Source organism: Ictalurus punctatus, chromosome 17 (assembly GCF_001660625.3).
Source record: "Ictalurus punctatus breed USDA103 chromosome 17, Coco_2.0, whole genome shotgun sequence".
Lineage (NCBI taxonomy): Eukaryota > Metazoa > Chordata > Actinopteri > Siluriformes > Ictaluridae > Ictalurus > Ictalurus punctatus.
Window position 1 is genome coordinate 9178966 of NC_030432.2, and position 14243 is coordinate 9193208.

At 43.8% G+C, this 14243-nt stretch overlaps 1 protein-coding gene across 1 annotated transcript in view; it reads left to right on the forward strand.

The window, feature by feature from the left end:
• Positions 1–11624: 11624 nt before the first annotated feature.
• Positions 11625–14243, forward strand: part of cbl (Cbl proto-oncogene, E3 ubiquitin protein ligase) — a 59490-nt gene continuing 56871 nt past the window's right edge. The window contains exon 1 of the mRNA XM_017490733.3: positions 11625–12426. Coding sequence (XP_017346222.1) covers positions 12280–12426 — 147 coding nt within the window. The 5' untranslated portion in view covers positions 11625–12279. The remainder of the gene's footprint in view (positions 12427–14243) is intronic.

Here is a 14243-nt window from a genome sequence, read left to right on the forward strand (position 1 = left end):
GGGTAAATCGTGACCGAGCAACACTCCCCCCAACTAGGGCACTACTCTTGGTGCTCCAGAAAACACTTTCTCCCCCGGCAGCGACATTTCCCCCTCTGGGCAAAATGTCTTCACAGCCCCTCAGGTCCCAAAGCAGGCATTGCACTACAGATAGCAGGCTCCTCAAGGAGCTGAGGGGCAGGCATGAGGCTGGGGCAGGCTTGCCAGGGTTGCTAGACAGCACCCAGGCATGGGAAGCTGGGTCATCAGCTTAAGTGGGGCGAGAAGGCAGAGCGGCATCCTCAGCAAGACGAGAAGACAGAGTGACATCCTCAGCAGAATAGGAAGGCAGAGTAAAGTCCTCAGCGGAACAGGAAGGCAGAGTGACGTCCTCAGCAGAACAGGAAGGCAGAGCGACGTCCTCAGCAGAACAGGAAGGTATATCAACGTCCTCAGCGAAACGGGAAGGCAGAGCAACATCCTCAGCCGAGCAAGGAGGCTGAAGTTGGTTGGCCGTGTCAGCAGACTCAGGCGTGAGCAGAACTTGGTTGGCCATGTCAACAGACTAAGGCATGAGCAGAACTTGGTTGGTCGTGCCGTAGCCCTCAGAAAGGAAGCTGACTTGAAAGGTCATCTCGTTGACCTCAGACAGGAATATGGCTTGAGATGCTGTCTCTACGACTTTGGACAGAAACATGGCTTGAGAGGCCATCTCCTCAACCCTGGACAGGGACGTGGCTTGAGAGTCCGTCTCATCGACCTCGGACAATAACTTGAGGTTCAGGTGTGGGGCAGTCTCCTCTGCACCACAGAGAGATGACATGACATCCCCGGCCTGGCTTGAATGTGGAGCGATGGCTACTGCATAGCCAGCAGGAGGAACAAAGCTTAAGGTAAAGCCTTGAGGGGGAAGCGATGTTCCCCATGAAGCTAGATGGGGGATCTATGCTCTCTGTGAGGTCTGAGGGAGGAGCAACGCTCTCTGCAAGGTCCAAGGGAGGAGCAAAGTTCTCCACGAGGCCAGAGGGAGGAGCGAAGTTCTCAGTGAGACCAGAGGGGGGAGTGACTTTCTCCAGGAGGCCAGAGGGAGGAACAATGCTCTCCGTGAAGCATGAGGGGGGAGCAATGCCCTCTGTGGAGCAGGAAGAGGGAGCAACATACGGCGCAAAGCAAAGAAAAGGAGCGACTTCTTCAGTGGAGCATGGAGGCAGCGTGAAGTTCTCAGTCGAGCAGGAAGGCAGCGCAACGTCCTCAGCTGAGCAGGATGGCAGAGTAACGTCCAAGCCTGGTGTAGTGATGTCCGAGGTGGAGCAGGGAAGAAAAGCAGAGCTCTTGGCTGCACCAGGAGGCGGAGCAATCTTCAGCTGAAGAATGAGACTGAGCATCATCCTCAGCTGAACAGGGATGCTGAACAGCATGCTCAGACGAGCAGGGAGGCTGAATGATGTTCTCCGTTGACTCTGAGACACAAAGGGTTTAAATGACAAATGTGATTAAGGGTGAACACAAAACAGCTGAGACTAATGATGACACATAAGGGAACAACCAATGAGAATACAGGGGTGAAGACAGGATGGAAATCATAACAACTGAACATCTAAAAAGCAAACAAAGTCAATGTCATTGTAACCCGGAAGCGAGCGCTCACGCTTCAAGCTTCAGAGTGCACTGTATGCTACAGCGCTAGCTTGAGGGGAAATCATGACAATTACACCATAGGTAACATTAACAAATTAACAAACACTAACATTAATTAATATTTTAGTAATAAAGTAAATAAGTAAAATAATAAATAAACCAATGTTTAGGCCATCCATAAGGAAAATTAAGCCCACAATGACCAACATGAACATCTTTGCAGATGTTAACTGGCCAGGGGTGTTAACTAAAAACTATATGTACTTTTCTTACAGTACTTGAATATATGCATTTGCTGCCTCTTCATTTTTACATGTCAGGAAATCTTGATGTCCTGGCAAAATATGGATGCAGCAGACATTCATCAGTGCATGTGGGTCCAAGGGGAGCAAATCTGGGACAACCAGAGGCAGCTCAACTGACTTGAGGTCCTCCTGCACCAACTCATACCTGGGCCCGATGTTGGGCAGCTCCTCACAGAATTTTTTGAGGAGGGGGCTCCCATCCTGGCTGAAGCTGCCCCCACACCTCCTGCTGAAAACATCTCTCTGTCTCCTTGCTCCTCTAAGAGTGCTGCTCTGCCTCCCTGCTCCATGGAGGGTGTTCCCCGCCCCTTTGACGAGGCCATTACAGATCTCAGCCTGACCATGGGCACCAATCCATCTCCCTGCTCCGCCTCAGACGTCACAACACAACCTGGCTCCACTTCAGACATTGGACATCGGTCATTGCTCTACTTCCTTGCTCCACTGAGGATGTCACTCCCTCCCCCCTTTGCTTCGCAGTGTAGGTCGCTGCCCCCTCTTGCTGCACAGAGAACATTGTCGACCCCCACCCCCCCGTATATGCGGCGAAATCTAGCTTTGTGGTGGACTTCAATCCTCCTCTGGTATCATGGAGAATGTCACTCCCCCCTCTGGCTCTCTGGAGGGCACTGCTCCCCCCTCTGGTGTCATGGAGAACATCGCTCCCCACTCTGGACTTCACTCCTCCTACTTTGCGGTGACCATCACTCCATTTTCATGTGCAGCTTTGGACATTGCGCCACGCCTTAGTTACATGTCTCCCTTCTGGTTATCCTTCTTCAGGGTCACGGGGAAATCTGGAGTTTATCCCAGGAAGCATCGGGCAAAAGGCGGGGTACACCCTGGACAGGGTATGTTTGAGAATGTAAAATGTTTTTGTACTGACTTGATAATGTAGAAGTCATGAAATAAAAAATATATAACAAAGTTTGTACTAAAAAAGAATAGGGTGCTTAAAACTTTTGCACAGTAGTGTATATGTTCCTCATTGTTAAATAACAATCTCATTGTTTTCTGTTTATTGTTAGCCTTAAATTAAGTGGACTGTCCATCATGCAAGTCACTGTGAATTAGTTATTATAGAAATTATAACATATTAATAAAAATACGAACATGAATATAAATAATTACAGTGTAATATGATTTGGCTTTCAGATTAACAACTGTTGTTCAACACTTTCTGACCAATCACATTTGAGCATTCAAGAGCACTGTGGTATAATGCTAATTAATGCAGTAAATAATGTTAAGGGAAACTCACTCTTGAGTGTTACTGAATGACCTCTTTGACACTAATCTAACCAGGACTATGGGAGATCAAGTGTTTATGTTAATAGATTTTTTGCACTCAATTTGCATGTAACATGCACTGGATAAGCGGGACGAGTGGTAAAACAATGCCCTTTATAACATTTCTCTCAACAGTCTGCTGTATGAATCTATCAGACTACATTTTATAGTCAGAGGTCAGGAAAGTTTAATGTTTCTCATTAAAGTCACATTCAAATACTTACGCTGTCATAAATATTTCAGCCCATTTTTTGATACAGCTGAGAAATTTTATTACTAGTGAAAAAAACATGGAAAAGGTATATTATATTATCTTCTTCGCTGCCCTGTGAGGGACTGGTGTTTCTTGTTCAGTGTTCCTAGGATAGGTTCCTGATCCATCGTGACTCTGGCCAGGATAAAGCAATTACTGAACACAAAGGAAGGGGCTCACTTTCAAACCTTAAATAGTTTCAAAATAAGGTAGAAAGATGGATTTCTATGAGTTTAAGGAGTCTAATGAGTTATCCATCCATCTATCTTCTACCGCTTACTCCTTCTTCAGGGTCGCGGGGGAACCTGGAGCCTATCCCAGGGAGCATCGGGCACAAGGCGGGGTACACCCTGGACAGGGTGCCAGTCCATCGCAGGGCACACTCACATACACACTCACACACCCATTCATACTCTAATGAGTTCTTTACTTTAAAAATGATACTATTTTAAGGGCCATTTCAAGTGTATTTTTTCTGTACTCTAATGTTTTAGGATGGGGAACATGGTAGCTTAGTGGTCATCACATCTGCCTCGCACCTCCAGGGTTAAGGGCACAATTCCCACTTCCGCCCAGTGTGCGTGGAGTTTCTATGATCTCCCAGTTCTTTGGGGTTTCCTCCTGGTACTCCAGTTTCCTCCCCTATTCCAAAGACATGCATCTGTAGGCTGATTGGCATCTCTAAATTGTCTGGGGTGTATGAGTGTGTGCGCGATTGCGATTGCCCTTTGAAGGCAACCCATACAGGGTGTCCCCCACCGTGTACCCTGAGTCCCCTGGAATAGGCTCCAGGCTCCACAGTTAATATACAGACACAGTACTTGTTTAAATCTATAACATTGACCAAACTAATCACTGTTTTAAGAAGGTAATCATCAACATTAGTTATCACTAACGTTAGCCAGTTAGCTTGTTGCTAACGCTACTCGCATTTGTTTGCTGTTGTTGCTGTGCTGTAATTTCAGTCCACAATGTTGCATGAAGGTTTGAAATTCACTACAGTAGAACAGTACCAATAGCCACTCGGGCCTGTAACTGTAAATGTGCAGTTAAAATAGCTTCTTCTTTTTTTTAACAGCTTTACGTGATTTGACAGAGCAAGCAAAAGACACATTTTGTCCATGTTTTTTTCCCACTTCGCACATCGAACATTCCAAGGTGGGAAATGATATTATTACAACTTACTATTAAAAATTACACGTTACAAGGAACCATGAACACAACATAACAGATGACCACATAATCTTAGGTAAGGATGAATTGCTAGCTAATATAGGCATAATGTACAGTAGGTAAAATTATCTATAGCAGTGACTGCAGTGATGTCATTCACTACATAAGTGCCTGCATCAGGTCTATTATCTGGCATTTCAGAGCATCAGAAACAACTGTCATGGGGCTCTTCCCCAACAATAATGAGACAGCCTACAGAGAGGAAGTGACACAGCTTGAGGTCTGGTGCAACATCAACTATGTTTCTCTGTTTTCTGTGATGTGCATGCTCACGAACTTTACTTCATTGTTCACAATTTTGACTGCTGTACCACCAGTGTGTAGAGTGGTGTGGTGTAGTCAACAATCCTTCTCTCAATGTCAGCAAGACTAAAGACATGATGGTTGACTTCTGAAGGAGTTGAATATCTCATGCCCCTCTACACACTGGTGGTGCAGCAGTGGAAACTGTGAGCTATTTCAAGTTCTTGGGCATGCACATGACAGAAAACATCCAATCATCTCTCACCACCTCATCCATATTGAAGATGGCACAACAGCACCGCTACTTCCTAAGATGACTGAAAAGGGCTGGTATGTGCACACCTATCCTTAACTGTTTCTACAGGTATGTCATGGAAACCATCATGACCTGTAGCATCACAGTCTGGTATATAAACTGCTCCGTCTCAGACAGAAAAGTACTGCAGTGTGTGCTCAGTCCCCTACTGGGTCACGTTTTCCTGCTATCAAAGACATCTACACTGAGCGCTGTATCAGAAAGGATCCTTGCATAACTTCACATGTTCTACTGATACTCAAGATGGTCAATTGAGGAAGAACACACAGCAGACTGTGATGTTATACAAAATACAGAGGGTTAGCTGTAACACTTGCTTAAAAGCCTTTGTGCCAACAAAGTTCATTTTATAAATAAGTGCCCTCCACTAATATTGGCACCCTTGGTAAATATGAGCAGATAAGCCTGTGAAAAATTGTCTTTATTGTTTAACGTTTTGATCTTTTGTTTAAAAAAAAAAGTTACAAAAATACTCTCATGGATATCAAACAATTGCAAACACAGCACAGGTTTATAAAAAATATCTTTGTTAAATATAGGTGTGCAACAATTATTGGCACCCCTATGAATTCGTATCATAAAAATATATTAGAAGTATATTCACATTGATTTTTACATTTTTAGTACACCTGGGTGACTAGGAACAGGAGATTCACTGTTTCACAGGGGTATAAATATGAGGTAACAGATAGGACAAGTTCGCTTAGTCATTCATAACAATATAGCTGTGATGTGTGGCAAAAGGTTGTTGAGCTTCACGAAATGGGAAGTGGGTATAAGAATATAGCTAGAGCATTGCAAATTCTCATTTCCATTATCAGGGCAATAATTAAGAAGTTCCAGTCAACTGGAAATGTTATGAATCAACCTGGAAGAGGACGTGTGTCTATATTGTCTCAACGCACTGTGAAAAGGATGGTTTGACAGAAAACACCCCCCCCCCCCCCCCCCCCCCCCCCAACGCATGGCTCCCGAAGCACGTAATAAGTTTGGGAGGGGGTCCTGGATACCCAGACCAGAGGTTCTTAAATGTTTCAAAGTTCACTTGAGTGTCATCTCTCGCGGAGCCATAAAGAGGACACTTGATGTGTTTTCTGGGGTACAGATGAGAGATGACGCAATATCTCCGGCCTGGCTTGGGCGTGGCGCAATTGCCACCACGTAGCCAGCTGGAGGAATGAAGCTCAAGGCGGAGCTCGAGTGGGGGAGCTAGAGGGGGAAGTTCCACTCACCGCGAGGTCATAGTGGGGATCGAAGTTCTCCACAAGGCCAGAGGGGGGAGCGATGCTCTCCGCAAAGCATGAGGTGGGATTGACGTCCTCCATGGAGCAAGAAGGGGGAGTGACATGCGGCGCGAAGCAGAGAAACGGAGTGACATCTTCAGCTGAACATGGAGGCAGAATGGCATTCTCAGCTGAGCAGAAAGGCAGAAGAACGACATCCAGAGAGAAGCCTGGCATAGTGATGTCCAAGGCAAAAAAGGGAGGCAAAGCAGAGCTCTCGGCCAAAAGGGGAGATGGAGCAACGTCCTTAGCTGAACAAGGATCCTTAGTTGAGCAGGGAGGCTGAATGACTTTCTCCATTGACTCGGCAGGCTGAGCAAGATCCTAATCCACGATTCCCTCCTTTCCGGATGCAACCTCAGGGACTCCAAAATTGCCTCTTGGGTCGAGAAAAAATCTTCTGCATCCATTTTTAAGGTGTTGCTTTCTGTCAGGGTTTTAAGGCAGAGACGGATGCAAATGCAGATTAGATTTAATATAAATATAAACAAAACATAAAACAGTATCTATAGAACTGATGGCAAAAATTCTAAGGCTAAGAATAAACATAAAACAAAGACCATAATTACAGCAACAGAAACAACGGCAAAGAAAGACAATCAAAGCAAGACAAGGAGCGCAGTTCAAACCGTGACTATACACACAAGTGCAGGTTAACATGAATGTGAATCAGGTGCAGGTGGTCATATGACAGTGATGCAGTGGGGTGCAGTGGCTGCTGGGAAATGGATTCCTTCTGGCATATCCATGACACCAACCCATCACAGGGCACAATTGCACACACACTCACACAACCATATATATATATATATATATATATATACACACACACACACACACACACACACACACATATATATACACATATATATAGTATATCAGTCCCTCCAGGTTTTTGCACTCACAGAAATTACTGCAAAATCAAGAGCTTGCAATTTTTAAAAATTACCACAGATTTGGGCTAAGACGTGTCATGTGATGTCATCACAACGTGCATTCACTCAAAGCTTTTTTCAATTCATGTACTTCCAGCTGTGTCGCACATGCATTTTTCGCTGCAACAATCACAAAAAAAAAGCCTCTGTAAAATCCTGTACAGACTGGTATTTCACAGACAGACTGATCAATTGATAGATACTACACACTTCAAATTATATATGAATACTGTCATGACACTGTGTTAAAAATCTACACAATTTTTGTAAACAAGTTAGGGAAGCAAATACAAAACGTGTTTAGAAGTGATCTCTTTTCCCTTTTTTATTTCGTAAATATATAGGAAATAAATCACCTGTGCACTGGCAACAATGTAAAATTGCCTGACCAGTGTTAACAATACCCTCACAGAAGTCTCGCTTCAAACATTGCTCACCAGGGACAGAGGACGTAAATATCTTCAACCCTCACAAGGTTCTTCATTCTCCATGTCTCATTCTGTCAATAAAATGTTTTTTTGTTGTTGTTTTTGTTGAATTTTGTTGTTTTTATTTTATGTGACAGAGAATTAACACGATGTAGGTTGTACTTAAGCCTGTCTAATACTGCTATGTTGTAGCAAGAAGATGATGATTAAAGTAATATAATGTTGGAATCTATAATTTACGGACACAGCTCAATAACCAAAATAATAATAATAATATTTGTGATGAAAACTTGGCTGCAGACCACGTAATAATTTTTCTATTTTGTATTTTTCCATTTATAAACTCCTCGGTAATTATATGATAATAGTAATCTAATGTTCAAGCATTAGATTGGTCCAGGTAATTTTGATGATTAATGTGTCGGTATTGATCACCTTTTCTTTGTCCAGGGACAAATCATTCTGCTGATGAGGATGGAGCTTTTAGGGCTCAGGTGGATAGAGTAATGGGACAAGAAGGTGTTGTGTGTGTGCATTACATCATCATCCTGAGCCACCACACAATCCACAGGCTCATTTATAAGAATGCTGACCCAAGGCACCACAAATATGTGATTGATATATTTATGTTAATTCACTATTTAATTTTATAGGCAGAAAACCAAACTCGTTAGATTGTACAGTGTTCTGTGTTGACCAGTATCTACGTTACAGACCAATGACTTCTGTGATGAGCTTGAGGTCATTAATGTCCCATCACGCTGAATAATGGTATCATTATGCCATTTTGGAAGGGTTCATTTAACATTTAATTTTTACAAACACATTCACAGACTGTGAGAGCTGAAAGAGATTTCTGTATACAGTATTGTCATGTTAAGACAGGCTTAAAAGCAAATGAAAAGAAAGTTGTGTATCAAGGGGATAGCAAGCAGTAGCATATGGTGACAGATCGACATGACATGAAAATAATGTGTGACATCTCAAGTATTAAAATTATTATTATTATTTATTTTATTTTTTACATAGAGAACCCAACATAGGAGGCATGGAGGTGCAATTTGTAGCATTGCCAGGGTCCGGAGTCTCCTTCCATCTCCCAGAAACATGTGAGTATGTGGATTACCTAAGATAAATTGTGAATTTTTGAGTGTGATGGCTTGGGGTCCCATCTACTGTGTATTCCCAAATCATTGCCCAGCATTCCCCAGATAGTCTCTGGATCCACTGCAGCCTTGCCAGGATAAAACACTCACTGAAGGTGAGTGAATGAGAACACAACTTTATATTATTAATCCACCAATCAGCTATAACATTAAAAGCACTGACAGGTGAACTGAGTAACATTGATTATCTCATTGATTACAGTGGCACATGTCAAAGTGTAGGATATATTAAGCAGTTAGTGAACAGTCAGTTTTTGAAGTTGATGTGTTGTAAGCAGGAAAAATGGGCAAGTGTAAGGATCAGAGTGACTTTGACAAGGGACAAATTGTGATTGGGTCAGACTGTGTCAGAGCATCTTCAAAACAGCAGGTCTTGTGGTGTGTTCCCAGTATGCAGTGGTTAGTACCTACCAAAAGTGGGCCAAGGAAGGACAACTAGTGAACTGGTGGCACAGTCATGGGCCCCCAAGGCTCACTAATGCACATGGGGAGTGAAGGCTAGCCCGTCTGGTCCGATCCCACAGAAGAGCTACTGTAGCACAAATTGCTGAAAAAGTTAATGCTGGCTATGATAGAAAGGTGTCAGAACACAATGCGTAGCCACAGACCGGTCAGAGTGCCCGTGCTGACCCCTCTCCACCGGCGAAAGCACCTACAATGTGCACGTGAGCCGCAGAACTGGGCCATGCAGCAATGGAAGAAGGTGGTCTGGTCTAATAAATCACTCTTTCTTTCATATCATGTGCATGACCGGGTGCATGTGCGTCACTTACCTGGGGAAGAGATGGCACCAGGATGCTCTATGAGAAAAGGGCAAGCTGGAGGAGGCAGTGTGATACTCTGGGCAATGTTATACTGGGAACTTTGGGTCCTGGCATTCATGTGAATGTTACTTTGACATATACCACCTACATAAACATTGTTGCAGACCAAGTACACCCCTTCATGGCAACGCTATTCCCTAATGGCTGTAGCCTCTGTCAGCAGGATAACGCTCCCTGCCGCACTGCAAAAACTTGTTCAGGAATGGTTAAGGAAAATGACAAGAGTTCAAGGTGTTGACTTGGCCTCCAAATTCCCCAGATCTCAATTTGATAGAGCATCTGTGGGATGTACTGGACAAACAAGTCCAAACCATGGAGGCCCCACCTCGCAACTTACAGGATCTGCTGATAAAGTCTTGGTGCCAGATACCACACCACACCTTCAGAGGTCTTGTGGAGTCCATGCCTTGATGTGTCAGAATTGATTTGGCAGCACAAGGGGGACCTACACGATATAAGGCAGGTGGTTTTAATGGTATGGCTGATATACACACATTTGAAATCAGGGAAAGTGCTATTGTCTGATCGTTTGTAGGCAGCATAATCCATTAAAGCAAAACTACAATGGATTCACTTTCAGATTCTTAAAAATATATTCCTCAGATTTTAGATTTAAATCACACAACATACTATACCACTATTAGCCTAATTGACTGACAAGACTGTCAAGTTACAATTTTTTATTATTTACTGGTATTGTGAGGTATATCAGCCTAATTTTTTACATTACAGAGCTGTAAAAAAACACACAAATAGGAAAGAGCATGCATCTTGTATGTTTCCAGCTAGTTAAAGGATGCTTTGATCATGATAATGGTGATGTTGATGATGATTCATTCATTGCTCTGGAAACTATCCCCAGATTAGTGGCGAGATACACCCTGGATGGGATGCCAGTCTCTTAATGATGATGATGATGATGATGATGATTTTATTTTTTGACAGCATGGCTTACAGCTCTAGGATTCACAGTTCTATTAGTCCAGGGGGTAATGTTGCTGCCTCAAGGCTCCAGCATTTATGATTCAGTGCTAATCTCATGATGCTGTCTCTGTGTATTGCATGTTCTCTCTGTTTCTATGTGGGTTTTATTCGGGTTCTCCGGTTTCCTCCCATCCCTCAAAACACGCTACTATGTCGACTGGAAACTTTAAAGATCTTGCCCCTGGGTGTGAATGAATGCATGAAAGTAAATGGTAAATGGCACACATATATAGCACTTTTATCCAAAGCGCTTTACACTGTGTCTCATTCACCCATTCACACACCAATGGTAGCAGAGCTGCCATGCAAGACGCTAACTTGTCATCGGGAGCAACTTGGGGTTCAGTGTCTTGCCCAAGGACACTTCGGCGTGTGGAGTCACGTGGGCCGGGAATTGACCCACCAACCCTACAATTAGTGGACAACCAGCTCTACCACCTGAGCTACACCTGCCCCTGTGCAAGTACAACTGCAATTGCCAACTGTGCAAAAAGAGTGTGCAGTTGTGCACTGCAATGAACTGGAGTCCCACCCAATGAATGTGTTCGTTAAGTTCGTCCTGAGAATGCACTATGTATCAACTTTGTGGTTTGCTGTTCTGTCACAGCTGTGAGGGAGGGGAAGCGTGCATGAAGGCTGAGTGATGTGGAAGCGGGCGTGGTTTGTGTGCGAGGGCGTGGTTTGTGTGCGAGGGGGCGGTTCCTCGCGCAGTACAGTACAGGCGACGAGCCCTGAGAGGCGGAAGAGGAGGAACAGGAAGAGTGTTATTAACCAACTTGGGAGGGGGGGGAGCTAGAAGGTGGCGTTTGTGGCTCTAAATATATTTCTTTATCATTTGTCCATCTTTAGCCGGGTTTATCAGTTGTTTTTGTAGTGTGCAGTAAATACGGCTCGTTTCTGTTTAAAGTCATCCTCTTGGAGCTGCTTGTTATTACCCGGCTGATTCAGCCTCCCCTCCTGCTGTGCGCTTTAGCTGTGAACTGAACTTCCCGTTGCGGGAGACAGAGTGGGGGGGGAAACGGGAACCAGTGCGCACAGGGTGGCGTTGAAAAGACGCGTTTGTTTCTTGATGAAAAGTAGTGACGAGAGCAGATATCATTAGAACTCGGTATTGTATTGTTATTGTTTTTCCCTCTTGGCGGTTGTACTTGTGCACCAACGCCAATGACAGCGCGGTTCACTGCTGCCGAGGGGATTTAATGGCACCCTCGAGTCGCTAGAGCTTTTTTCTTCTCCCCCCGACGAAGGACCCTCGCTCGAAGTGCACTCGGGCGCTGTCCTCACCGGGGGGTATTTTGTTTGGAAGTCAAAACCGCTGCTTGGACTCAGAAAACAAGGGACAGGCGTCTGCCCTCCCCGGCACCACCGCCAGTCACGCTGTCCGACTCTGAGGAGCTGAAACATGGCAGGAAATCTGAAGAAAGGCGGCGGGCTCATTGGCATGATGAAGGACGCGTTTCAGCCTCACCATCACCTCCACCACTCCCATCACCAGCCCGGAGCTGTGGACAAAAAGACCGTGGAGAAATGTTGGAAACTCATGGACAAGGTAAGCTCCTGTCCTTCCGTGTGACACTGTAGTTGTGGAGAAAGCTAGGCGTGAGCTTGATCGAGACATGGCCCGGTCTTCATAGGTGCTAGCTTGTTGGCTAGTTCAGCTAGCTCGCTTGGCCTGTGTGATGAGCTCCTGACTTGATTTCAGACACAATCAGCTAGATGTTAGCTCAGTAGCTAGTGATCTCCAGATATCTAGGCTTGGGAATGGTTTTTTAGTTTTATTTTCTTCAGAAATCAATCAGCAAATGCGATCACACAGGAATATACTAGCTCTGTTAGCTTTGATGGCTGTAGTTAGATAGCTGCTGGGTCTGTTTTCTTTTGCGAAAACGCGGCTCCTGATGTCTAGCTTGTTCCACTTTTACCCGATGAGGAGCAAAGCAGCAGGATGACTTCTCACAAACACCTGACACTAGACCGTTGTTCTGTGATTGCATCTCTAAAGTGCCCCTGAACCTCAAAATGATTGATTGTTTTGTTTTGTACCTCCTGCCCCAACTTTTTTTTTTTACCTGTCTAGTAGAGTCCTCTACAAAATATTTAAAAGAAATTTAGTAAACATTCTTACTATATAGTCACTTTCAGGAAAACACAAGTCTTTTTTTTTTTTTTTTTTTTTTTTTTTTTTTTTTTTTTTTTGTCTTGATGACTCATCCTGTACGAGTCTTGTGTTCATCCAATTAAAATGCTCTCTAGTGTATGTCCCACCTCTGAGGGCTGGGCTTGCTCTACAGTTACAGCATTTTCAGTGCTTTATTATTTTTTTTGGACAGAATGTCATCCTGTACACTGTAACCCCCTTTCCATCCCTCTGTTGAGATGGGGTGTAAATGGTTGGAGTTTGTTTATTCGTACGGTTGAGGTTGTGCAAGTTGGAGGAATGCTTCACTAGCTCAGACTTTCATGAATTTCATCACAAAGCCAAGAATCACAAATTTCATCATAATATTTGAAATTGGATGCATCAAATGGTTCCCAGTGAATGACCCTGTGGATCTGAAAAAAAAAGAAAGCTATCTTGTCATGTATAATACCATCATAGTTAAAATCAGCACACATAGGTGAAAGGGTTAGTTGGAGGGGTTCGTTAAACTCCATATTTAGCTAGATTACTAAGCTACTGTCAGGTTTGTTTAGCTTTACCAGGGGTGTGGTGTTTCCCCGAATGCTATTGACCGTTGTATAAATCATTCAAACACAGTCACTCTAGTGGCTTGCTTTCTCGAAAAGGAAATACTTCAACATATGGAGTCAAATCATAGCTCTCAAGCCATTTCATCAAGACTAACACTCCCTTTGCTCCAAAAATAAGCACATGTAATAAATCATACCACAGTCACTGGGTTACAACAAAATGTTATAAAATGTAGTAGATCATGTGACCAGGTTCTCTCGGCTATTACAGTACACTCGGCTATTAAGGCAGAGCGGTCTACCTGTACGTAGCAATTACATGAAGACCTGCTCAGCTGATCCTGTAATTACGGTAATATTTTAGGTATGAACTATATATAAACAGCTTACTCTTGTTTCCGGTTATGTTGGATCTTTTTTTTTTTTTTTTATTTTTTTTTTTTGCACTAGGTGATGCATGTTCTTTTGAAAGAAAAGTGACTCTGGATAAAGGCGGTTGCCAAACAAGTAGGTGTAAGTTATACGATGCAGATGTGTTTATATTTATTAGACCAATGAATGCTGTGTGATAGTTTTCTTCCCACGTTTCAGTACACCTCAGTGACTTTTGACGCACAGCGCAGAACTGCAGATCATGGAAAGAATTGTGGTTACATGCTGACCTTGTGTTTCCGG